Consider the following 26745-nt stretch of genomic DNA (forward strand, 5'->3'; position numbering starts at 1 on the left):
GCAAGCAGGTCTCACCTCACCCCCTCCAAAAAACAAAAACCAAAAAAAAAAACCAGCCCTGTCTATATTACCTTCCCGCAATCATGAGCGCCATTGTCAGACGAGCGAGCACCCGTGGTCCTAGCTGCAGCTGCCCAGCCGGACCTACCTATCTCCAGGTTCCTTATTTCCCCCTCCGTTCTATCCTGTACTGCTGAGGGACCTACGATAGGCAAGCCAAGGCGGGAATAAATGGCCACCATAGGGCTTGGAACGGACAGGCTAGGGTACAGTAACGGAATCGGTGACTGGCCCATAAACGCGGCCGTCCTAACCCCACCAAAAATTAGAGATGTTCTTCTGCAGTGTAATTGGCTGTGTGGGTGTGGGAGGGTAAGATTTTAGGTCCTTTGCTTCTTCCGAATCTTGCCAGCCCCGAGCTGTCATCGGAGGTTGTTGTTGTTATTGTTGTTGGTGGTGGTGGGTACTCCCGCCCCCAGTATCCGCCCTCCAACGGTTCTTGACATGATAGATGGGTGAGTGTTGGATCCCTACCTGTATGGAGAGTTTCGGTTTCATTTGGGGGATGTAAGGGGATGAGTGAGATGTAGGCGGCCGATGGATGGTGTTGTTAGGGTGCTGTTGGGGTGGTGATTGGTATGGATGATGGTTACGGTGAGTGGTGAGCGGATATGCAAGACATATCGAGACGGGAGGGGAGGAAAGGATCCTCCATCAAATCAATCAATCAATCAATCTACAAGTCGATGCCCTTTCTTTCCCAAGGACTTTCCCACCCAGAGAACCCCCTCCATAGCTACTTGCTCAAGGTAACAACAAGCCCGAACCCAGAATCCCACCCCATACCCCAACCATCAGACCGCCCAAGGCATAAAAAGCCTGCACTACATAGGTTCAGCTCGCTGTTGTCGCCTTGCCGGCAATTCCTCCAGTGTGGTATTCCTCCCCTACCATCACCAATAATACGAACTGACTGCCTACTTACCTACCTTAAGGAACCCTCGGCATCGTGTTCAGTCCTCTCTGCTCAAGTCCCTTCACACGGGTACCCCGGATCAGCTCGTTGGTCCTTAGGTCCTTCACTCAACACCGTTGTGAGCGTGATAATCGAGGTCGAGTGATCCCCCAGCCCCGAACCGCATTCGCGGTAGGTATTGCGCAAACAACCCGCATCCCGAGCCCAAACCTGCGCCGCAGCCCTTCCCTTTCCTTGGGATGATGTTTACTTTGCTTTTCGCTCCCCGAAACCCACCGGCTCCAACTAACCCAACTGTCATATGATCATGTTAGTGCCGATCTCAACTCGGCGTTTAAGCAAGGGCACTTTAACCCCATCACTCATCACCAACAACAAGAGGCAAATCAGTTTGGTGCACTTCAATTCTCACTGCCGTCCAATTCTCGGCTTCTCCTCTTTCTATCTCCCTCCATGCTATAGCTCTTGAAAAAAAGACAAATCTTTCCACCCAAGCATATATACACTCATACAAATGACAAAAAGGAAACAATTGCAAGATGACCAAAAAGACGTAACAGATGTCAACAGATAATCCCCTTGTTTGCTTTCCCAAAAAAAAAAAACCACCGTGAAGTAGTACAAAGCATTCCTCCTCCCAGTAATGTTCTAAACATTTCCCCTCCCAAAATCCCAACCCCATGTTCTTATGAGATACATTATTCGTACAAGTCGCGCTCCAAAAAAAACTCAACTCGCGAGACAAAGGAAAGGAGTAAAAAAAGAACACAAAATGCCACCAACCACCACCCAGCTTCCCAAATCCCGAGGCGCCTTTGGTATCTAATATAATTCCATCACAAATACAATCCTGAAGCATAAGATATAAAATATAAGAAAGTGTCGAGCGAGTTCAATCACCTCCCCCAAGGATGAACCTGAGAGTGGTGATGCTCATCCCTCCTCATCGCCGGCTGCATCGACCCCAAAACAGAAGTGCTGCACAGCGGAGGGATAGCCATGGGCGGCAACCCCCCCGGTGGCGGGATCATGTGCCCCATGGCGGGTCCCATCCCCCGGTTGTGATGCATGCTGCTCGGATCAAAGCTCTCCGCCCGGAGGTCCAGAGTCCCAATGTCAAAACGCTTGGAGCAGCCGTCTTCCATGTGTCTGTTCGAAACTACAGTTAGCTATTGTTTTTTGAAGGGAGGTAAAAGTCAAAGGGAAACCAACCTCCTAAGGGTATCCTTCCTGGCAAACATCCTCGAGCAGTAATCGCACTTGTGGTTCCGCTCCTTCATGTGCACGCTCTGGTGGTGGCGCTGGAGATCCGTCTTGCGCACAAACTTCTTGTTGCAGTCTGTCACCTGGCAGGGGAAGGGATACTCCCTCTTCTCGTCGTGCGTCTCCATGTGCGCTTTGAAGTTGTAGCTGCGGCTGAACATCTTGCCGCACCCCTTGACCTCGCAGACAAAGTTGGCCTCCTCCTTGGTCGTCAGCCGGCGGGGCGCCCTTCGTGGCCGCTGGACCCGGAACTGTCGCTTGGCGTCGTACATGAAGCTCGAGGCCTGTGGCCCGCTGGCCGCCCCCGGGTAGAACTGGTCTGGCTCTACTGGGTGGTAGTCGGGCTTGTGCCAGGTGGCCGAGGATCCGCTGTCGGAAAGATAGCCGGCTGAGCTGCCCGTGTAGGGACCGTTGTCCGAAGGGAACGAGGTGTGAACGGATCGGGGTGATGGGTACTGGGACGCCTCCATGTGGCCGTACTCGGAAGGGGTGCCCTCCATCTTGACCCGGGGTGTCATGGAGCCGGGCACGGAAGTGGCGGGAGTGTAAGGCATGGACCTGGGCTGGATGGCAGGTGATCGGGGGGCAGAGCCAGTCGGTGGAGGAGTCGACGAGTGGATCGAGTGGGCGTGGCTAGGGTGGGAGTGGTAGACGTCGTGGCCGTATGAGTAGCTGTTGAAGCTCTCATACTCTGAGGAGAGGATGCTAGGCATGCTGGAGGCAGAAGACATGGGATGGTGGATGACGGTGTTGTCCCAAGATTGGCTCATCGAGTCGAGTGGTGGCAGTGAGTTGTCAGTGTCCATGGGAGGGGTCACGGCGCAGGACGGCTCCCCATATAACGACGAGATCTTGTACTGTTGCTCAAGTCCAGGTGATGGGTAGTCGAGCGAGGACCTCTCTGAAGGGCAGTAGGTGTGCGCTGGGGTGGATGGCGACCTGGTGAGAGCAGGCGGTGTGAGATCCATGGTTGGTGGTTGAGGCTGGGTGCCTTGGGTCTATTTATTGAGGTAGGTGGTGGTGGTGGTGGTTGGTGCGTGTGTGCACAGCACCTGTGAGTAAGATAGGGGGGGTAAGAAGGATGACGATGTTTGTTGGAAGCGGCCAGGGGATGCTCGCCCAGTCAGACGTTCTCGAGTCCGATTGGTGTTCAAACACGTCGAGGTACTGAATCGAGTAGGAGGGGGAGGCAGGCCAGATATAGGGAAAGACCGAGAAGGGCACAGGTCTTGATTCGCGAGACCACTTTCAGGTGCGTGCGAACAGGCAAAGCATGAACAAGAAGGCTCTTCACTTGTTGAGATGCTATTCCATAAATCTGAGGCAGGCTGTGGGAGCAAAAGCTGGGTGTGTCTGGACGAGGCAGACAACCAGGGTATCTTATAACATTTGCAAATGCGGAAGAACAAGGTTGCCTGCCTGGCTAATAAAAGAGCGTGCCCATGTTCGTCCAGACGCGCTTCTCGTTGAAGATGTGCGGGTTCTCTTCATGGTGCTGAACCTGACCAGGGGTCAAGGGGGGGTGTGCCTCGAGAGACGCACGACAGAGACTTGGGGGGGGGGGGCGTCCTTGGGGTAGGAGAGAGAGAAGGATTTTGGGGGTGGGTTCAGGTCCAACGAGCACCCCCTGCTCGCAAAAGAGACAAAAGTGACATGGGGAACAAGGCTGGCGGGCACCAGCCGGAAAGGGCAAGATCTGACTGAACAGGCCATTGTGCTAGATGTTGGGTGTGGCAGGGCAACTCTGTCCAGGGGCTGTCGACTGTGAGGTGTGGGAGGGGCAGGTCCCAACTCGGGAAGAAGAGAGGTGGTGACATGGAAAAATAGCAACGCTACACCGGTTTGGGAACGTCTGCGTATCAAGGGTCACAGGGAGTCTAAAAGTAGCGTAGCGGCCAGGATAAGGTGATGAGCAGACACTCGACCTGCAGACAACAGGCACCTCGTTTGAGCTGTTGGAACCCCGTTTCCAGCTCTGGGGTGGGGAACGTTTTGGCTCTCCTGCGGGGGCCATCGACAGGGCTGTTGGCAGTCACACCGGAGCAGGCGGGCAAGAGTTGCTTTTTGGCAAGCTGTTGGTGCGAGCGTTCCCTGCCAGACCACTCGGCGACCGGGACGGGGAAGCGGGAGACCGCGCCAACGCCCTCGGGAGCGAGGGGGGAACAGCCATGCCATCTTCACAGTGCTACTTTGCTGCTGCGTAAAGGCCGAGGTCGAGACGGTCCCGAATCATGCCGGGCTGGCTGTCTGTATGGTTTTCCCCAGACCTGCTTGTGTAGACATGCACTGACATGCTCGCAGAGTTGGCGGACAGAGCGGCATGGTCACGGCAACAAGACATCGCCGTGGAGATCGAGGGCGCGGAATCCGGGGAGCAACTCTGTCTTTGCTGAAGGACGGGAGAGTCGGCGACCCAAGAGAAGGGGTCGAGGGGACGGGAGAGGGCCAGGTGGGCGCGGTTGGTTGCACCCAGACCACGCAGCCCGTGCAGTGCAGACACGGGGTCGGTACGGTGCTGCAGGTGTAATTTCTTCAGTGGTTCCAAGTACCGTGGCTGTAGTAGATGTCTCAAGCGCTTGCGCCTGTTTTTTGCGCGCTGGGGAGCCTCTGAGTGGCCGGCAGACAAACGGAGCGCGATTGCTCTGCGAATTGCAACCAAACTTCATGATGGGACCTTTTGGGACCTGGAACCAACATGACTTTACGGCCCCCCCGGCATTTGGAGCTATTGCTGCTGTTGGACGGTAGTTGAGTTGGTGGTGGTGATACCGTGATAGCGTTATCCTCTTCTTCTTCTTCTTCTTCTTCTTCTTCGGCGCAAACTCGCCCCCATGGAGTAAAGCCAGGCCAGCGAAGGATTCGGGGATGGACAGTGGACGCCGAACACCAAAAAGCCCGTCGGGGCTCTCATGGTCCAAAAGGACTTTTGATAATCTGTGATGATGCAAATGCAGTGAGCAGCGAGCAGTGAGCAGCGAGTGAGAGCCGTGAGCAGACCAATGGGATCAAAAAGACGGTGCAGATAGATTTGAAGAACAAAACGGTCAGCCAAGAGTGTGGTGAGAAAACGGATAATCGGCCATATGCCGGCCCCCAAACTTGATCAGGTCTAGGTTAGGCGATGGCCCTTGTAATAATTAAGGCTAGGAAGTGGAGGACCTTGCGGGATTGCGTGGTTTGCGACCCACTGATATCCGCTCTTTCGCGCTCTGATTTCTGAATTCGTAGCTCGGTGACTGAATAATAAAATAAAATCATGCTGTGAGGAAGCATGTCATGGAGTGTCAGTGTCGATGGGTAGAAGCAGCAGCGGGACGAACGGTCGGACGGCTGCCGAGTGGAAATCGACATCTGTAAGGCGCAGTGAGAGATCGGGGCCTGGGGAAACGAGTGGATCGGCTGCGTACCCGTCCGAACGCGAGGCTGTGATTGGGCCGTGCGTACGAGCCACAATGTGAGTGCTGTGATGTGTATCGTCTCTATCCCTACTAAAATTGCCTGATGCCAGTAGGTCCGTAGCAGCCCCGTACACAGCCCAGCGAGATGTGCCCTAATAACTAACAGCCAGTAATAAACAGCGCTCTCTACTATATCTGCGATGTCGTGATATCCGACATTGGATCTCCCAGCGCCGTTCGTTCGCCAGCGGAAACAATGGGTGCTCCCGCTGCCGAAATGCCACCCCGCGGCGGTGAGTCTGGAGACATGTCTATTCGACGCAGGATATTCTAAAGGTAGTACGGCAGCCAGGCTTATGGTAACAGCACATGCGCATGGCGTCTCTCCATCGCCTGTCTTATCTCGTCCGACTTTGTCAAAATTCCCATGAATTACCGGGCAGACAGTCGATCCGAGAGATGCGATGCAGCGCTGCCCCACCCTCCATCACAGCCCAGTAAAGTCTCCAGGCGAGCCAGGCAACAACAATTCTCTCTGTCAGGACTGCAGCAGAGGGTAGCACCGGCCTGCGTCATCTTACGAGCCTTCCAATGCGAGCCTTGAATTCCAGCGATACGGTATCGGTGAGCCTTTCTGTTCTCTCAGTGTGTGCTGCACGACGACATGGCTCCGTTTTGCTGCTGTCTCGCCTGTCGTCGCCGTTTCTGGATGGTCACACGCGTCAGCTTCTTGCTCATGAGTCCTTTTTGGGGTCCAGTCCAAGAGTCAACGACCGGACTGATGGGTACGGAGTAAAGGTGACCGTTGCCCTGCCGAAAGCCCATGCATGTGCCAGGTGGGTGCCCAAAAAGATGGGGAAAAAACCCACCGACTTGGAAATTACAGCGTTGTGGTTTTACGCATATCACCCTTTTCCGCGCATCAATTCACCCTGCCCCGCACACCTACCTGACGCCAGCTGTTGTCTCCCATGGCGGAATGCCGGATAATGCCATCACGAACAACCCGCTTCCAGGCAAACCGTGGGTTTCGTTAATGAGGTTTGCCGGCTCAGCCACGGACGTGGCCCATCTCTGTGTATGTTAAACGTGGGGGAGGGGAAGAAGGGAAACGAAAAAGCAGGATTGCTAGGCCTGATGGTGGATCTGAAACACGGCATTCTTCTGTACAGTTTGTAAGCGTCGTTGCGGCGCTGCAGGCTTGACTCCCGTCGAGAAAGCCAGGGGAGCATCGCAAATCAAGGTGATGCCATGGGCGCGCCGAGACCGCCAAGATCTCGGGGAGCAGAGACCAGCACCGTGGTGTGGAGGACGGCCGCTGCTGAGTGGTCGCCCAGAGAAGACCACGAGCTGCAGTACCTTTGCCGTGGAAGGATTCCAGAGCCTTTTGGCTGTGCGTGGTTGGATATCCAAAATTGGGTGGTCTTTTATGCAAGAACACTCGGTCTTTGAAACAATTCGAATCCTCCAAGCCCTCCTCCGATGACTTGCTTAACCGGACGAGCCAGGAGAGAAAGCTTTGAGAGAAGCAGACAGACAGACATGCGAGCGCATAGCACATGATGCAGGGGGCTTTCTGGAATCAACAACTGCATCGCGGAGCCAAACAGCTCTACGAGCATGTATTGTACGAGGGCAGTGGAGGGGTCTCGTTGCCATGTGTGATTCCATCGTATAGGCCGGTGAGAGACAGTCGGACCGTCAGCGTGACGGGCGTTCCCGCTGTCTCCAATTGGGAAGGGCCCCGAGAACGCCGACGCGGCACAACCGGAAGTGTCTTGGCAGGGCCATCAAGGTCGGTGCTTCCCCCGGCTCCCGTGGAACCTTGCAGCGAGCTAGTGATCGGTGGCTTGTGGTGGTTTACGGAGGGCATCATCAAGATGGAGACTTTGTTTTTGCAATGATGATGGTGGACGGCGTTGCAGCTGAGTAAAAAGCCGCCACCATCTCACACCTCGGCTTGCTTCCAGGTGTCAAAGACAAGAATCACGACATCTGACCTTGTCTAGTTTGCGGAGGATGAATAAGACATTGACGACGACAGGCAACCCCTGTGAAGATCTTCGAGATAGGGAAAGCAAAGGCCCACCGATCTCCACGCCCCGCTTCCCCGGTTTACGGCGCCTGGACCAACCTACCCAAGCAGCATGACCAACCGCATTCTAAGCATTCAAAGTGGAATATGGCCTGATGCTCATTGAGGCATTTGCGCTTACGCTTGGTGAGCATTGACTAAAAGAGCCAGATACAAGTTTGGGGGCCAGGATGATGGTGAAATTGCGCTACTAGCACTAGGGTTACTGGCAGTTGAATGCCCTTACATACCGTTGGCACACTTACACCATTAGCTCTTCCCGTTTTCTGCCATCAGGTTCAGGTTCGATATCGCTGCTCTCTTCTCATCCCTCGTGACAATATCCATTGGGCCACGCGGTGCCTCAGCACTCTAAATCCTACAACACGTTCGACGGCACTCTCCTCCCTGTGGCAACCGGCAGGCAGGATTTCCGGATTTGCCCAGGTGCGGCCGGTTGGTTCAATGCGACTCGGGAGAGAAACGTCCCGTCGCAATCGAAGGATTCTCCGGTTGGTCTAGAAGCGCGGACGCAACGCTGCGCAGACCAAGACGATAAGAGGGGATACCAAACAGGATGCGGTTACGAACTACGACGGTTGGGAGGGTTTCCGTATTCAACTGACAAGCAGCAGGACGATATCGCCGTCACAAATGACCATCTTCACTAGTGCCAGTTGTGGCTTTTGATCGAGTCTGGCAGGCTGCTGACTGGCTTGTTGGTTCTCTGTCGGATGTCTCCTTTCGATACCGGCGAACGACGGGAAAGCCAGACAGCTGGGACAACCTGAGTAAGGGACCAAGACATGTCTGACCACCATTTGGGAAAATGGTAGCCGTGACACAAGACCTCGATTGGGCAGAACCGGGCTGGGCCAAGGCTGGCCTTCGTTGGTGAGATCAGCACTTGTCGTGATGCTTTAGCTAAGCAAAACACTCAGGGTTGCGAAGAAACGTCCGAAACGGAGATTTCGAAGATATTCGGGATGACAGCTGAGGCGAACAGTCCCGTCTTGTCACCCTCACTAGGCCCATTCGAGAAAAGACACCGTTTCGGTGGAGTCGTGTGACCGAGTAAAGGTGAGCATTCGGAGAACAGTCAGGAGATGAATTATTACACCAGGTCCGATATCTCGAAACAGTGTTTTCGGAGTTACCGTCAGCAACAAGAGAATGATGATCTGGCGATACTGGTCCCCCACGGTGAGACGACAGACGCTAACAACCTGACATCTGAGGTGAGGTGAGGTGCAGTGCAGCGATACACCATCGTCGGTTTACCCTCAGCCTTCTCCACCAGCATCAGCATCAGAATCAGCACCGGCGCCATCACCAATCCTGTGTCTCTGGTTCCTGGTTTCATCTTCGTCCCAAGTCCAGCTGGTGGAATGCATCCGAGCTTCCAGGGCCCAGGCAGATCGAACCACAGAAACAACAAGCACAGCCATCCCGCAAGGCAAAGAACGGCTAATGCGGCGTTCCCTCGCCGGCAGTCTTGTGGCAAGGTACGGGGAACCTGGGTGAAGATGAAAAAGAAGCGAGCCAATTCAAGCGCGGATGAAAGCGGAGCAAGCGCAGCATCTAATCTTGATCTGGGAAGGAAATGACAAGCGCAAAGGTGTGGCACACACCACCACTAGCCATCGCCAACAACCGTTCGTGATGATGTGACTGAACCGAGAGCCGATTACGCAACGGCTAAAGAATCACGGCATTTCCCATAAATTCAGCGCGCTAAACGTGGTGGTCAACAGAAAAGTCCAAGCAGCAGCATATTCCTATTCCGAATGACTGCTTCAGGTTTGCTTGCATATGCAGGCTTGATTTAGGGCTGAGAGGTTTCTTGCTTCTGAGGTCATATGGGGTACCATTCACTTTTCCTAAAACGAGCAATGCTCTCAACTTCTCTTGGGAGTGCTTGTGTTCTCCAAAAATCTGCAAGAGGGGGCGTGTGTGTGGTGGTCTTTGTTGGAGTAGGACACACACCAAGACGAACGGTGGGGGTTGTTCACCCAGCCAACCCAGCAAGGGTGCATCACAGTCAATCAACTTGAAGCACAGACATTTGAGAAGCACGAGCCACGAAGCCAAGACCAGAAATAGGCGCCCTCGAATCAGATGCCGAGATATTTTTGGGATACAAGCTCCAAAATGCAACCCTGAACCAACAGCACATCACCAATTTGTTGCGAACGTCCGAAACGGGATTTGATGCGGGGGGGGGAAGGGGGGCAGCAAAAGTGCTGATTCTGTGAAGAGTAAAATCCTCACAGATTGAGTTGATCTGCCTCAAATTGACTTGTGGCTGAATATAGTTGACAAGTCCCCAAAAATCGCGTCTTGAAACACACACTGACTGCAGCTTTGAATGTACATACATGATGCAAGTTCATTCTTGGCTTTGACCTTGACCTCGGACTGCTTGACCCAAGGCAATGGTCGCACGAGTAGGATTCAATCTCTCATTTCATATTGCTCTCTCATCGGATGGACAGAGATGGCAACTCTTGCATTGCTACCAGACAATTATTGGACGCCGACAATGAGCCAGGGACGGAGGCGGGTGGGGTGGTTCATTCATTGAGATCATCACGATTTTACAGATTGGGAAACAAGAAGAGCGCGTGTGTTTGGTGGATGTTGGATTTGTGTGTGAACCCCAAACCACAGATCGTACACACACACACATTCTCTCATCAAATCTCAGATTGACCCATGATTGCGTTATTCCTTCCTTCCGCACCACCACCACCCACCACCACCACCACCACCACCATCATTGTTGCCAGTTCGAACCCGATGACTTGCATCTCACCATCAGTCAATACTCATTTTCCTCCAGCAACAACACCCTACCCCTTCCCCCCCCTCCCCCCCCCCAAAAAAAAACCGACAGCTACCTCAACCCCCGTCGCAAACACCACCCGCAACGGTGACATTCAAATCGTATATCTGTAGCCCATCCATACGTCGTCGTCCAACAAACTCCCATCCCAAACCTCCTAATCCCACCCCCTCTTATGGCATGTAAGGTATCCACTCAAAACCGAGCACTCGCAAGCCACGCTCTAAAAGTCCCCCAGCAGCAGCAGCAGCCTTGCGCACCAGAAAAAATAAAAATATAAAAATCCAATTTTCTGATTGGCGAGCTCGTTAAACTTTCTCACTCGCTTTTATTTTATCCCTGCTGTCTGGTTTTGAACGATGCTACGCTGTTGTTTTTCACCGGTGCCGCGGCTTGTTAGGTGTGGAGATTTCTTGGCCCCCACCCCAACTGGGGTGGGTTGTTGGAGATACAACATACCCTACGGGCGAAGGAGAGACAAGAGATCGTATATCGTAAAGCATAGGTGTGTAGTGTAGGCGGTGTTTTTGGGAGGTAAGGTAGACAGTGTAACCTCACACGGGGGGGAAAGGGGCTCATGTTGTGGCATTCACCTACCTCGTTGCAAGTATGGCACTTTCAGGATGGAAGGTTGACTGAAGGTGATGTACCCAAGGTAGATAGGTCCTGCCCGTCTGCAGTTTTGATAATTGTGGGCTGCAGTATGCGAGTGCTGTGTGCCCCGGCCATATGGTCGCCACTCAGCCCTAAAACATTCTGTACATAACACACCTCGCCGGGCTGTTGTCATACCGCTACTGCTTGGTGGTGGTGGATAGGTCCAGAAAACTGGCTGCCTTGGACTAGACTCGGCTGTTGATACTGTCTATGATCTGACTTGTATCATTCATCACCAGTTTCCACCACGCCGTGAGCAAGGAAACTAGTGCCGTTGCACGCTATACGCAGCAGCAGCAGCAGCAGCAGCAGCGGGACGGGAAGGATTGCAAGAGAAAAGGATCCATTATTGCGTACCTGACTGCTGCGGCCAAGGTCACGGTTAACTCTACTGTAGGTCCACTTCCGCCAGCTTCCTTTGGCCCCCAACTCTTGATAGTGCTAGGTGCTGCATAACTACATCAAGAGAAAGCCGACGCTATCATCAAAGAAGGCATTGCACCGAATGGCTTTGCAAGTGACAATGTGACAGAGCTATGCTTCTTGCATTCAACGTGGTGTTTTTTTTTTGGGGGGGGGGAGGGAAGGGGGTTTGCTATTTCGGACCTCCTTCCATGTACCTATCTCTTACTGAACTCTTTGGCCCCCATTCTGGTCTGAAGAATTGATAACGAAAAGCCAAAAACTGCTCTTGTCGATATCAAGAATTCCAAATCACTTACGCTGCAGGCTTGATTAGAGTGCAGAAAGCAAGTGTCGATCCATGTGGTCCTCCTATGCCTGAGGATGAATGTTCGGTGTAGTTAAGGCTCGGTGTCGAACCGTGATGTTGTACCCATCTCGGCCGAAATCACCACCACCAACTAACCCCCAACCACCCCAAAAGTGCAACTTGAGGCTCTTGAACACACATGCTATAGGAGCAGCAAGGAAAATGTTTCATGTTTCAGGTTCTTCCCGCCATTGCATCACACACGAGCATGTAGGTTCTTTGCACAGCCCAGCGGGAAAACCCACAGCCACATGATTCTTATTCAGGTGCCTGAAGCTAGGGTGAGTAGTGACAGCATCGAAGATCTGAGCAAGCAGGAAAGTCTCACACCCCCCCTCCCCTCCCCCAACCTTCACAGCCCAACCGGCATAGGGTAGATAAACGAGAGAGAGAGAGAGAGAAAAAGCAAGATCTTCTGTTCCGTTTTATTCAGCACGTGGTGGGAAAGCAAGGTGAGGAACGGTGAGGGGAACATAGAGGGGCGCAGCAGCAACACCTCACACTTCCCCGCACCAACAGGCGCTTGTCCGCGGCTGTTTCTCCCCCCCCTCCCCAAGCCACCCACCTGACTTAAGCGGATGATGCTCTCGGCGGCCGCGGCCCTTCTGCTGCTTGGATTCGCGGGTTTGGTTTGAGAGAAAGCAGCCTAAAGCTGAACACAGCATAGGGCAGACAGGCTCTGTAGATCGCCAGCAACAGGAACTTCTTCTGAGTAAGACCGAAAAAAGCCTTGCCCACTATATCAAAAGTTGAGCTTTTTACCTTCCGCTTGCGTACTACTTGTAGCTATATTGTCGTAGTAGGATCACTTCCTTGTACATCGATCTATCTATCTTGCGGTGGACGTTGCGTGGGGTGGGGGGGTTCGATATCGGATATTGAAACTTGCAGCTTCAACATCAACAATCACGGCCTTGGTACCGCCGACGACAACAACAACGACAATAACGGACGCGGGGTCGCCGTTCACAGCTATCATACCCTCCCCAGCCGCCCGCACCCCTGCCTCCTCCCATTCTGTCCAGTCCTTCTGGAAGGTTTCCATGCAGTTCCGTGCCGCCTTCTTGCGTGGTGCTAGTGGGTGAAACCTTTCAGAGAAAAAGCTGAGAAAAGTTGCCGCCGGCCACCGTTAGCCCGGCCCTGTCTAGGATCATGGTCCGATACAACTGGAGATAGAAATCTGGGTGTGGATTACAGCAGAGCCAATGTGACGACAGCGCGGGAGGGAGGCGTGAACAGATTCGCGGCGTGTCTGTTGGCGGGCAAGGCGATGGTGTGAGAGCGGGGAGAAGCGGCGGGAATGTCGTACTTAGCAAGGAGAGGAAGGAAGAGGGGGGGCGTGTGTGAACATTGTTCGAGCCTGGTTGTTCAGGATCAGGAACGGCCACACTTACTGCCTTACCTTACGCAACTCGGCATGTTTTGAAACATCCGATCATTCCCCCTTCCTCCAAAGAGAAGAACCCACCGTTAGCTCTAGATGATCAAGATAGCTGAGTGTGCAGAGAGAACATCCGAATCCAGCCATCTAATAAGCCCGTGCTTCTAAAAACAGTTCCCCAAGTGTTTCGAGTTCAGAGGTCCGTCATGATCCAGAATCGAATCCAGTATAACCCCCACTCACACATCATCGCATCAGAGAGGCAGGACTCGGAGTTCTGAACTTAGTTTAGATCAAGTCCAGGGAGCTGATCATGAAAGAGCCTGGGCTGGAGTCAACAAGGAACAAGAAGGAAGAGACGCGGAGTCTGGATGTCAACCAAGACCAACCCACCACTGCGACCTTATCCGCGAGGCCCGGGGTCTGGCATGCGGACTGCTGCTTTGCTTTGGTTCGCTGCGTAGGCGGGCGGCGCTTCTCTGCAAAGAGCACGTGGAGTATCCGCTGGCGACCAAGATCACCATGAACGGCGCGACAGGGCACAGAAATCGATAATCGAAGATGATGTCCCGACGTCATCTCCGGGCTTCCTGATTAGACTTGCTTCCCCACCGATAGCCGGTCTTCAACGCCGCTCGTCTGCTCTCGACTTGATGGTCGGCCGAATATGTCCCCAGAGAGAAGAACGATGAGGTGAGCAGCTCAGTTGGGTTTGATAGACGTCACAAGACCGACCCGACAGACGAGCCAGGGCTGCGGGGGGAATGGACCAGTGGCTTGTCCGGTTCCTGGTTGCGAATTATCGCTACTGCAGGCACAGTCACAGTGCTGATGGGCCAGTCGTCGTGGGAGGCTTCGAAAACTTCCGACGAAGAAGCCAGGAGACTGCCGCCAATGTCGCAATGCATTCAAGAGCGTTGTGGTTGGGCGGGACCGGGACCGAAAACGAGACTGATCGGAATTGCCGTCCATCCATTTTCCATCTCGAGAGAGGCAGTTGGTGATGGTCTCATCAGTAGAAGCGGGCAGAAAGGCAGTCGTCAAAGCGTTTCACCTAAACCGCTGTCAAGCAAGGGCGGTTTTGGAGTCTGCATGACGAGGGATTTCTCTTGTGTGTGATGGAAAGACGGTTGAGCCGAGAGAGGAGGTGATGTGGTTCACTTGATGCGGTTCCAGAGTCGAGGAACCTTGACGACCAAGCGCTTGCATTTGTTGCGCGGCCACCACGGGATGCCCACCAGGTGCTGGGACGGCACTTCCCGCCCCACTGTTGCCCTGGGCCTTGATTGCTCACCTCGGTGAGTGGCTGAGAGCGGCTGGTCTCACCGAAGCTTTGACCACTGCGAAGCACTGACCTTGCTCGCGTCTTCAGTTCACTTCGCGTCGCCACCAGGCAGCGAGTCCACGTGATTTCCTGACATCGATAGGTATTCAACGACGACAACGGCGAGATTGGCTTTGAGTTTTACGGTTTTGGCAGGCGTTCCGGGAAAAGGAAAACGGTTTACCGACATCTGATGGGCCAGAGGCAACATTAAACATTCACAGCACTGGGTAATTCGGTGATTGCTTTTTGACAGCACACTGCAGCCATAGACAGCCCGAGTTTACGAGTCGTTACATCGACGACCGTTTGAGCATTGCATCACATTTCCTGCACTCTTCATCAGGTATTCGATTGCATCCAAAACCATCAGTAGATCTTCAAAATGGAGTTCTTCATCGAGTAAGCAGTACCTGATGTGTTTGTCCCGGGAAAGCAAATTAACATGACCAAGTGACCTTCGGGTCCTCTTCCCATACCCCCGAATCTATCCAGGTAAGCCCGCACTACCCTGAACACTGAACCTCCTGCTGCATGTGTTGCTAACCTTTCCACAGAACAATATGCGTACGTATTCTTTTGGGGTCTAAGCGGTGATCTTTTTTGCTGATACTCAAATGCCATGGCACAGCTACATGGTCGATTTGAAGAGTGGGTCTCCTCAAGCTACCCGTCATATGAGCAATCCCTAACACAAGACAGAAACGCTCGATGCCGGCGGAAACTGCGTTTTGGAAATGCCTTCGGGCACAGGGAAAACTGTCACCCTGCTCTCCCTCATTGTGGCCTATCAGATGTCGTCACAAGAGAAGCGACCGCTCATCTACTGCTCCCGTACCATGTCCGAGATCGAAAAGGCTCTGGTAGAACTCAAGGCCCTGATGAAGTTTCGAGCCGAGAGACTGGGGCATGAAGAGGATTTCCGGGCCATGGGTCTAACGTCCAGAAAGAATCTATGTCTGCACCCAGACGTGAAACGAGAAAAGAGCGGTAGTGTTGTCGATGCCCGCTGCCGCAGCTTGACAGCCGGCTTCATTCAGGAGAAGAAGAGGAAGGGCGAAGATGTAGACGTCTGCGTTTATCACGATGTAGGCATTTCGGATCCTGGGTCAAGATACCTGGCTAATACCTGGCAGAACCTCGACAACCTTGAACCGCACAATCTCATACCCAACGGTGTTTGGTCTCTCGATGGCCTGCTCAGATACGGCCAGAAACACACGCAATGCCCCTACTTCACCGCGCGGAGGATGATGAGCCAGTGCAACGTGGTGATTTACAGCTACCACTATCTGCTCGACCCAAAGATTGCCGAGCGTGTTTCCAAAGACTTCTCCAAGGACTGCATCGTTGTCTTTGACGAGGCTCACAACATCGACAACGTCTGCATCGAATCACTCAGCACTGACATCACTGAGGAATCTCTACGGAGGGCTACCAGGGGAGCCCAGTTTCTAGAGAACAGGATCAATGAAATGCGAGACTCTGATCAGCAAAAGCTGCAAGACGAGTATGAGAAGTTGGTTGAGGGTCTCAGGGGCGACGATGAAACTCGCGAAGAGGACTCGTTCATGGCGAATCCTAGTAGGTGTATTTTCGCAAGGGGCCATCGGGGACAGGTGTGCTAATTTTTGCCTTAGCCCTTCCAGAAGACCTTCTCAAAGAAGCAGTGCCAGGTAACATCAGACGAGCCGAGCACTTTGTTGCATTTCTGAGGAGATTCATCGAGTACCTCAAGACCCGCATGAAAGTCCGGCAGGTCATCTCAGAGACCCCCCCTTCTTTTCTGGCCCATCTGAAGGAGTACACTTTTATCGAGAAGAAGCCGCTCCGATTCTGCGCCGAGCGACTCACGTCCCTGGTGAGGACGCTGGAGCTGACCAGAATCGAAGACTACCAACCCCTGCAAGAGGTGGCCACCTTTGCAACCCTGGTAGCGACCTACGAGAAGGGTTTCCTCCTGATCCTAGAGCCCTACGAATCAGACACAGCTGAGGTGCCCAACCCGGTGCTCCACTTCACCTGCCTGGACGCTGCCATCGCCATCAAGCCGGTATTTGACCGGTTCAGCTCGGTCATCATCACCTCTGGTACCATCTCGCCACTCGAGATGTACCCCAAGATGCTCAACTTTGAGACGGTGGTGCAAGAGTCATATTCCATGACCCTGGCAAGGAGATCATTCCTGCCCATGATTGTCACGCGGGGAAGCGACCAAGCCACAATCTCAACGGGCTTCCAGGTCCGGAACGAACCTAGTGTCGTTCGAAACTACGGCAGTCTACTCGTGGAGTTTGCAAAGATCACACCTGACGGAATCGTCTTGTTCACCCCGAGCTACTTGTACCTCGAATCGCTCATTTCCATGTGGCAGGGCATGGGCGTGTTGGACGAAGTGTGGAAGTACAAGCTCATCCTCGTCGAGACGCCCGACGCGCAGGAGACGGCGCTGGCGCTCGAGACGTACCGCACCGCGTGCAAGAACGGGCGGGGGGCGGTGTTTTTGTGCGTCGCGAGAGGGAAGGTGTCGGAGGGCGTTGATTTTGACAAGGAGTTTGGCCGTACTGTCATCAACATCGGTGTTCCGTTTCAGTACACCGAGTCGCGCATCCTGAAAGCGCGGTTGGAGTTTTTGAGGGAGACGTACCGCATCAGGGAGAATGATTTTCTCTCTTTTGACGCGATGAGGCATGCTGCCCAGTGCTTGGGGAGGGTTATCCGCGGCAAGGACGACTACGGCGTCATGGTGCTTGCGGATAGGAGGTTCAAGTCAAAGATTCAGCAGCTGCCCAAGTGGATCCATCAGGCGCTGCTTGGTGCGGATACTAATCTGAGTACGGATATGGCGGTTAGTAACGCGAGGAGGTTTTTCAAGATGATTGCCCAACCTTTCCGAACTGAAGACCAGGAAGGTATCAGTATCTGGACGCTTGAACAGCTCAAGCAGCATCAGAGGAAGATGCAGGAGGAGTTGATTAGGGAGTTGCAGGCTACGGAGGAGAAGAGGGTGAATCAACAGCAGCAGGCGCAACAGGCGCAACAGTTTATTTCTGCGAGGGAGAGGCCGGATAGTGATTACGAGATGGATGAGGATGATGAGGCTGAGTTGATGGCGTTGGATCCGTAGTCGCTGACTTCACACGCGCTTGGGTTGTTAGATAATCGGTAGTTATTTGTAACACATAGTATCATCAATCAATATATGTCGTGGGGAGAAAAATAGAGACTGCTACGTTGGCCGAGGCTATTAACGATGGTTAGTAGGCCTTGAATGATGGTTGGAAGCCCTTGACCGATAGTCGAAGGGCCTTGGGGCTGGCTTTGAATGCCATGATTCCACGTTGCTGTCTCTGTTAGGTATTTTGTCTACCGCATGAGCAGTCTATCTCCTAGGTAGCAGGCAAGAGACTCTGAGTCCAAGACCAAAGTTCCAGGCCATGATGTGATTGTGGGTTTCCACGATTCGGGGTTGCCGATGGTGTGTGCCATCAGTTTTTTCCCGCTCGTTCAACTCACCGAATATGCAGGTTGTGCGGTGGTAGGCTCGTCAGCTTGCTCGAGTGGGTGAGGTGGGTGGTATCCGGGTAAATCCCACCTTTTAGACCTCACACATTCTTTCTTGCTCTCTCCCATCGAAAGATCACCCTTGACTGCGAACTGTCGCGTCCAAGGCAAAACCGTTTGCGGCACGGGTACCTTAAGGTAGGTAGGTAGGTAGGTACGCAAGGCTTTCTCGCCTCGGAGGGTGGGAAGTCACCAGCATGCAATACCACCTTCATGGGCCATCACAGCTCCAATGAAGGATGAGATGCAAGCCAACCCTTCTGGAAGGGTGGAGGAACCAAAAAGGAAGATATCCCGACGTTTTATTGAGTGTGTTCTAGCGTGCTTCGGTGCATTAGTGATGACACCCCCAACTCTTTGATGCACCCTTCCCCCCGCGCGCAAGAATCCTTCTTTGATACCCTAGAGTGATCTTGAAGATGGTGGCTTGCGGAAGGGGATCGGTGGGCATGGATCGGGTGGGCATGGTGGCGGTGACGGCAAGGCTGACTTCCTTGTGCTTGTTGGAGATGATGTCGTGATGGTGATGGTCGTTAGAGATACACCTGTCCATCATCCCCCCAACGGTGCTTGAGCAAGTTTCCCTTGTTCGAGTCATTCGGTAACTCCGATCACTCGGATTCTGAATACCGTTTCAATGAGTGGTATCTACACTTGCTTTGGCACACCCCTAACAGCAACCACTACCTCGTGGGGCAGCATGAGAAACGGTGACGCTTGTCATGCTCACAGTCCTCGTATTATTTCTCCTTAACAAGGCTCGCAGCTTGCAAAACTTGGAAAGCTATTGGACCATGCAGGAACATGGCGTCCCCCACCACAAACATGCATACAACTCGTGGTAAACTCGTGGCAGCCACATCTTATTTTCCCTGCTGCAAGAAGTGCTGTGATGAGATAACGGTGCATGGACTTGACAGCTCGAAAGGTGAGTCCTAGTTGGGAAGGTTGAGATGCATATCAGTGTTGGTGGCATATGAAAGGCAGGTTGTTGGTTGAGGGGTGGTTTATGCTTCAATGAAGCGACATTAGGATTCAAAAGTGGAATGGTTGGTAATGAATAAAAAGTCTTGATTGTTTAAGTTGATACCTGGTAGGTAAGGTCTGAAGTAAGGTCTGGTATCAGGGAACACGGTGTGTGTTGAAGATTTTGGCAGAAAGTGCACTGGTGGTTGACGGACATGTCGCAAGAGAAGAACCCCGTGCATGTGCAGTAATCCATCATCATCATCATCATCATCATCATCATCATCGGGACCTCATGATAATCGGCGTCGGAGGATAGGGAAAGCTGTGTCGGCAAGTTTGTTACATTAGTAGACTTGTTGTGGAAGAGCGGGAGCCTGTGTGTGTTTACATCTCCATAGATGCGGTGTTGGTGGTTTGTTCATCAGCATGAGCAGAGCCATCCGAGCTTCCTGTTGGCAAGTTAGCAACATACAAACAGTGAAATGGAAGAAAAACTTATCCTCGTCTCCGAGGGGCCGCCCTCCCAACTTTTCAGCGGGGAGGACGACCAGGACCACCTCTTTCGAGGTTGTCCCTGTTCCAAAGATAAGCCACATCTTGCCAGCCAACCAAGAACACCAGCAGCCCTTCCCCGAGAAACCAAGGATCCAGACAAGCAAAGAAAGAAGAAACCAGAGACCAGACAAGTACGAAACTTTGACTCCAACTCTAGATGGGTCCCGGCAACTGATCCCCTCTCCCTCCACCCACCCTTCAACCAAGACCCCCAAGTTCGAAGCATTCAGTCCAAACCAGTTGACCGGCCACCTCCCAGACACCACACCCTCACAAAAAGAGTACCCAGATCTCCGCAAATCAATCCAGCAGCCGAACCTCGTCGTCATCGATGCAGCAAATGTCAAAATCGGCAGCCAAAACTCGCAGGAACCCGAATACCCAAGACCGAACCGGACAAGCTCTTTCCGTGTGTATCGCACTGCCAACAGGGACTAGTTTTTGATTCCTCTCCATCCAGTACCATAAGTGGCGGGCTAAGGAGGGCATTAACGCGCGGACAAAAGACATCCTTAAAAACCGCGCTGTCGTCTCCAACCGATATGCCCTTTTCAGGACACACAGTCGAAGGAAGGTTGCGTCAAAGACACGGTTGTTTGGCGTCGTCGCCGGACGTAGGACAAAGCCGTACGAGGGCGAGTTAATGCGCCTAGTCGGATACTATGAAGTTCACAGACACGCCGAGCAGATCTGCCGCAACGTGGTCCTGGGGGTCGGGCTGTCTTGGGTGGGTTCGTACGCATGCAGAGAGAAGATGAAGATCGAGGGTACCGAGAGCGTGATAGTCTGGCGGAAATGTCATCATTGGGGTCTCCGTATGTAGTCCAACAGCCCTCGCTCATCTTGCGATGATTCCGGCGAGGTGAGTTGCGGACGAGAAGATGTGAAACCCCAATGTAGATGACCGTACGAAGCCAGACTGCGCTCTCCCTCTCACTTCGAAGCTGCACAGCAACCAAAAGAGCATGCTGGCCGAAGCCGACAAGGCAGTCCCCACACCCGCCAAGCAGCTGGACACCAAACCAGAACATCCATCGTGACCAGAGCCAAAATACCCCAGAGCCAAGTTCCTGACGAGCGACCTCATATCGAGGCCCTTACCATGTGGACTCATAGGAACTGACGTCGCCCACCAAAAGGTGTCTGGAAGATCGCCCCGCCGGTCGGCCCGCATTGCCCCTATCAGGTGCATCCGCATCGCTTTTCAGCGACCGACTTCACGTCAGAGAGCGCAGGCTTAGAAGACGGTTTGAATGACTGTTGAAGCGCAAGACTTGTTGACCAAATAAAAACTTAGGGTTAAGTTCCGAAGCTGATTCACCTCGCGGGACTGACGCCAAAGCGATGGCCGCAGTAATCCCTGCGCGGCAGGCTTGGAGGTTCCTGATACAGGATCGAAGCTGCGACGTACTGCCGACAGTCCAGAACCCAGTGAGGTGGCCCCGGAGGAGCATTCCTTGCGGAAAACCAGAGTCGGAGAACTGTGGAGGAGGCGCCGTGCGTTTGTAGAGTGGTGAAAGAGCTTGGTCCGGCCGATACAGTGATGCCAGGGCTGTTTGTTGAGGCTGTATATCTCGATGTTGGATTGTCAGATGCTGCGTCTCTGACGAGGTCATTGAATCGATATGTTTTGGTCGAAGGCGGTTCCTTTCGGACATTGTGAGGCGATTGGTGATGTTGGTATTGGATGTTTGGAGGGGAAGGGTGCAAGTCAAGTGAAGAAGACGCGTTCAAATGCCGAACACCGCGTCGAGTGCACAGACCATCAGACCCACCTTGGCTGCAAACAGCTCAGAAGCTTCGCGACGTCATGGGCTCTTGCCCAGTAAGCAGACCACTACCAACCACACCGGCCGGAAGGCACTCAGTGAAATACTCACTGCTTGAGGGGGCGAGCATCTAGGCTTGACGATTTCAATATAAACTGGTAGAAGTCTTCCATTTGTTTCCCTCGGAGCGACGCTTGGTCTGATATCAGATTTCTGCCATCACATCGCCTCTGACATCATCGAAAAGACCCGCCATGGATCCAGCAGCTACCGAGCAAAAGAGAAACAATGCCCGCCAGAAGCTGATGCAGTTTATTCTGGACATTGGATCCAAGGCATTTTCCCCAGACGTCCCCGAATCATCCCGTGTGGAAGGAAGGAAGGAGTGGGATGATGCGATTCAGAGGCAAGGATAGCCCAATGAATTCTCTTGAGCAAGGCCTTGATCTGACAATTGTCCCAGGATAAAGACCTTCAACCTCATAGCTGCCCTCAATATTCTGGTTAGACCCGGTCACGCACCAGCATGGCTACGCCCAAAGCTGATGGAAGCTTTGACCCTGATCCCCCTCCGTCCGGACGGCGTCAGGGCCACCATGGAGTTCGTCTTTGCTGTTCACCCCTCCAGCACGGTAAGAGTGTCGGAGGCGGCTGTTCCCCAGAAGAGAGGCGCGAACATCACCCACGAGGCCCTAGAGATGGCCAGTAAACTGCTTTCGATTTCTTCTTCCTCGGTCACGCCCGAAATATGGTACTCAAGCATTGCGCCACAGCTCTTGGTACTGCTCGATGGAGACGAGGGCCCGGAACTCACGAGAACGGCGTCCTACATCATTGGCTTTGGGATTCTGGGACGCAAGGCGTCTGGAGCTCCAGGAACTGCAGGCTGGAAATGCCTCGCTGAGCCTTTGCTCTATGCCATCAAGCCTCCGCCGAATGCTCAGCCACCAAGTACCGAGGATGACGACGAGATTGTTGACCTCAGCAAAGAGAGAGTTCTTGTGGAATACCAGGATCTCGTCACTGCTCTGCGCCGGCTCAGGTCGTTAGTTGTTTCACACCCAAACCAGGGCTTGGCCAAACGCTTGCTGTCGCCATTGCTGCCGTCCTTGTGGACACTCTCTACATGGAACAGAGCCAGCTCAGAGCTCTCGGACAAGGTCTGCGGTCCGGCTTCAGAATTACTAAAGATATACCTGAAGCTTGCCCCCTCTCCAGAACTCGTGCTTTACCTGATAAGAAATCTTGGGTATGTTGGAGGATACAACCGACAGAGTCCTGAATGGGTCTACAAAGAGACAGGCAAGCATGAGATCGACATTGTGGAAAGAAAACCTCGCGCTTTTTTCATTGGCGGCGCCCCAACAGTCCCTCAAGTCACCATGGAGGACATCGAGACTAAGATCACCACCTTGCTTGACTTGATCACAACGACCATGTCGGATGCCGACATCATCGGCGCTTTCCTTGAGCTCCTGAAACGATGGTTCAAGGCAGCACGGCAGTCAAGAGACGGAAGTGTTCTCATCAAGGAAGAGTCTGAGGAAACTCGAGACCCCTTGGAGCAGCTCATTGAGATCAAGACCCTCCAATCCATGATGGAGAAAGTCCCAAACAAGCTCGCCACGCAACCTCGGGCCATCCTCGACCTGGTCAGCGAGATATTGGCGAGCTCTGCCGCCGCATCCGACGAGGACCACAATGATGATGAGGTAACAGGCGTAGCCCTGAGCCTTCTCAACATGATCGTCACAGTCCCCGGCTTCCAAAAATCCCGGGTCAACCCTGACACTTTGTCCCTTATCGAGACCTCTCTCGACAAGCTCTCCAAATCCCGCACCGACGTCGGGAAAACAGCCAACAACCTCGGCCTCCTACTCCTCTACCGAGACCAGATCGACGACCCATCCGAGTCTCTCCTCCCACCTGCCCCGGCAGACCGCCAAATCGAAGACCGCAAAACGTACAGCCTCGCCATTTCCTACATCACCGCCCCTGACTCCCCCCCCCCGGTAAGGTCTGAAGGCCTGCATCTAATCGGCACCCTCATAACCTCGCACTCCCCCGTCCTCGACATCCCAGGTATTCTAGTCCTGCTGTCATCCCTCATCTCGGACAGCGACGAGTACATCTACCTCCGCATCATCAAACTCTACACCCTCCTCGCAGGCTCCCACCCCAGAGCTGTGACGAACGATTTGCTTGACCAGTTCATTGACGCTAAGGAGACTTACTCTGTCGATGCCCGGCAGCGGTTCGCTGAGGCGTTGTCACAGGTCATCGAACGTCTAGGGGAGACTTTTACCGGTGATCTCGCGCAACGTGTAGGCGATGGTCTACTCTCCGTCGCCGGCCGGAGAGCTCACAGGCCCAAAACTGAAGCTAGGCAGGCGAGGGAGGCCAAGGTGCAGGAGAGGAAAAATAAGGAAGCGGCTGATGCCTGGGGGGGTGAGGTGCCTGACTTTAGTGACCCGACGACGCCGGAGGAGAAGGCGAGGAATGAGATTTTGGAAAGGATTGTTGAGGGGTGGGAGTCGAAGAGGGGGAGTGAGGATATCAGGGTCAGGGCTTCGGCTTTGGGGGTTTTGGGGATGGGGATGGAGGTTAATGTAAGGGGCATGGGGGTTAGGGTTGTTAATTTGGCGGTTGAGCTGGCGGTTAGTATTTTGCAGGTGGAGAGGGGGGTGGAGGGGGGGATTTTGAGGAGGGGGGCGGTGATGATGGTGAATGAGTTTGTGAGGGCGTTGGATAGGGTTGGGGAGGGGTTTGGGTTTGGGTTTGGGTTTGGGGAGAGGGCAAGGGAGGATTTGATGAGGACGCTTGGGTGGGTTAAGGATACGGATGGGGATGGGCTGGTGAGGAGGCAGGCAGGAGATGTGGTGGAAAGTTTGGAGGCTTGGGGGGTTAGGAGGTTGGTCGGGAATGGGGAGGAGGATAAAGGGATGGGGATGCTGAGGGGGTTGGTGGTGAATCCGGTTGAGAGGGTGAATCCGGCTGTGGGCGAGGAGAAGGTGGGGAGGGTGAGGATTGAGGAGGTTGAGTGAATTATTAGGCTTTATGCTTGAGATTAGGCTTTTATATCACTGCTTTTGAACATTGCGTTCTGTTTTGTGATCTTTCGGCTTGGTGTTGTGCAAGTGTAATAGGTACGTACCTTTCTTGGCAACCCGTGACAGCGCGTGTATCCCGACGTGTTTTCGTCCCACCTTTCTGCATCCCCGCAGCAAGCAAGCAGCAGGCAAGCCACTATCTAAACCAAGCTGCACCGCGTTCAATCAACCATCCCAAAACAACGACACCAAAAAGTAAAATAAAAAAATGGCCCCCCGAGAAATCCTCGACTCGGAAGACGACGGCGATGGCTTTGACGACGACCAAGAAGAATATGGCGAAACCCTAGTCCCTCCTGATGCAGCTGTCGAACAGCAGGCAGCAGCGCCACCTGCAACAAGCGCCGCCATAAACAACGTTGCTGCCACAAATATCAGCACCACCGCCCTCTCGACCGATTCGTCTTTTTTTGAGAGGGTGTATGAGGGGCAGTATATCGCTTTTGATCTGGAACAACCAGCGGCTGCGACAACAGCAACAGCAACAGAAATGCCTCCTTCTACGCGGAAAGCCACTGGCCGTGCAAAGGCCAAAACCAACGATGCGGTTGTCGATTCAACCACCCCGCGAAAAACAGACGTGTGGGACTTTCCGGGGAGTTCCCTCCCCCCAACCGCTGAGCCGGGTTCGCGTCGGTCGGCGAGGAAGCGCGTGCAGGTTGGGGTTGGTGTTGGGAAAGAGGAGGAGGATCCGTATGCCTTTCCAGAGTCGACTCCGGCCGCGAAAAGGACAAGACGCAGTCTTGGTGCGGCTGCCAGCCCTGTTGCGCTTGTGGGGGGGGTGGGGATGTATGTCGCCACGAGTGAGATGACGGCCAGTCAGAAGGAGCAGCATGTGGCCGTGTCGTTGCCCAAATTCGTCTACGAGTGAGGTGATGGGAGGGACATTGCCGACGCTGCCGCACGGGGAGGGGCAGAGCTCGAGCGGGGGACGTTGAGTACTATTGCTTATACTACGCCGAGTAGGATTGGGAGTTCGGACAGGAGGGACATCTCGTCTATGGGTGGTGTTGGTTCGTCTGTTGGTGGTGGTGTTGGTAGTGGTGGGGGGGAGATTGACACGCCGGCAAGGTATCAGGTATGTGTGTGGACGGTGGTTGGTGCTGAGATGTGGGGGCTGACTAGTGTGACAGTCATCACCGGATGTGTTGAACGACATGGCGCCTCCTTGGACCGGCAGCAAGAGAAAGGCCAGGGGTAAAACGGACATGGAGCCTCCCACCTCGACTGCTTCGGGCCGCAAAACCAAAAAGAGGCGCATCATTGAGGACGAAGAGGATGGTGACTTTGGAGCTGAAAACGACCAGAGCCATGTTTCTGAGGATATCTCGACGGAAGTCATCCCTCAAGCTGAACCGGAACCACAACCAAAGAAGAAACGCGGCCGGAAAAAGAAGGAGCCTGTACCCCTGCCGGAGGAGGCAGCACCGGATGTAGAGCTTAGTGAGCTCTACCACCCTAACGCGGAAGCTACTGCTTCAGAGGGGCAGGTGGCCCCATTGCCGGATATGGAGGGTGAGGCTGCACCTGAGGCTGTCGAGCCTGAGCCCGTGGTGGAGGAGCAAGCGCCTGTCAAGAAACGGAGAGGTCGGCCAAAGAAGGCGGATACGGTGGCCAGGACACAGCATGTTGTTATTGAGGTGGAGAAGGAGGGTGTTGAGGAGGTGAGGGAGCCGTTGGCGGAGGTGCCTGCGAACACTCAGACAAAGGGGAAGAAGACTCCTGCTAGGAAGGGGAAAGGGGGTAGGAAGAAGAAGGAGGTGGTTGTTGATTCTGAGGAGGATGGGGAAGGTGATGATGGGGAGTGGGGGGAGAAGAAACTGGTAGAGGAGCAAGAAGAGGTGGCTGAGGAGAAGAAGGAGACGAAGGTGGAGGTGAAGAAGGTGGTCAAGGAGACGAAGGTGGAGGTGAAGAAGGTGGTCAAGGAGACGAAGGTGGAGGTGAAGAAGGTGAAGGAGGAAAAGGTGGTTGCTGGGGGGACTCCGATCAAGCCGGCGGGGTATAGGGTTGGAATGAGCAAGAGGAGCCGGATTGCGCCGTTGTGAAGTCGATGAGAAAGAATTGAGGGAGTGTGGGATGGAAGGCATC

At 53.7% G+C, this 26745-nt stretch overlaps 4 protein-coding genes across 4 annotated transcripts; 3 read left to right on the forward strand and 1 right to left on the reverse strand.

The window, feature by feature from the left end:
• Positions 1 to 1872: 1872 nt before the first annotated feature.
• On the reverse strand, positions 1873 to 3207 carry PODANS_6_5390 (uncharacterized protein; the record flags this gene model as incomplete). The annotated part of the gene is made up of 2 exons (XM_001910000.1): positions 1873 to 2125; positions 2189 to 3207. 2 exons carry the CDS (start codon positions 3205 to 3207, stop codon positions 1873 to 1875), a joined length of 1272 nt encoding a protein of 423 aa, XP_001910035.1.
• An 11868-nt stretch (positions 3208 to 15075) lies between these two features.
• Positions 15076 to 17817, forward strand: PODANS_6_5400 (uncharacterized protein; the record flags this gene model as incomplete). Its single annotated transcript, XM_001910001.1, has 7 exons — positions 15076 to 15092; positions 15145 to 15185; positions 15248 to 15257; positions 15322 to 15341; positions 15393 to 15778; positions 15827 to 16274; positions 16331 to 17817. 7 exons carry the CDS (start codon positions 15076 to 15078, stop codon positions 17815 to 17817), a joined length of 2409 nt encoding a protein of 802 aa, XP_001910036.1.
• A 3984-nt stretch (positions 17818 to 21801) lies between these two features.
• PODANS_6_5410 (uncharacterized protein) lies at positions 21802 to 24591 on the forward strand (the record flags this gene model as incomplete). Its single annotated transcript, XM_001910002.1, has 2 exons — positions 21802 to 21932; positions 22011 to 24591. The coding sequence occupies 2 exons, from the start codon at positions 21802 to 21804 to the stop codon at positions 24589 to 24591; spliced, it is 2712 nt and encodes a 903-aa protein (XP_001910037.1).
• Positions 24592 to 25814: 1223 nt separating this feature from the next.
• PODANS_6_5415 (uncharacterized protein) lies at positions 25815 to 26702 on the forward strand (the record flags this gene model as incomplete). The annotated part of the gene is made up of 1 exon (XM_001910003.1): positions 25815 to 26702. One exon carries the CDS (start codon positions 25815 to 25817, stop codon positions 26700 to 26702), a length of 888 nt encoding a protein of 295 aa, XP_001910038.1.
• Between the last annotated feature and the right edge of the window lie 43 nt (positions 26703 to 26745).

Source organism: Podospora anserina, chromosome 6 (genome assembly GCF_000226545.1).
Source record: "Podospora anserina S mat+ genomic DNA chromosome 6, supercontig 2".
NCBI classification, from domain to species: Eukaryota; Fungi; Ascomycota; class Sordariomycetes; order Sordariales; family Podosporaceae; genus Podospora; species Podospora anserina.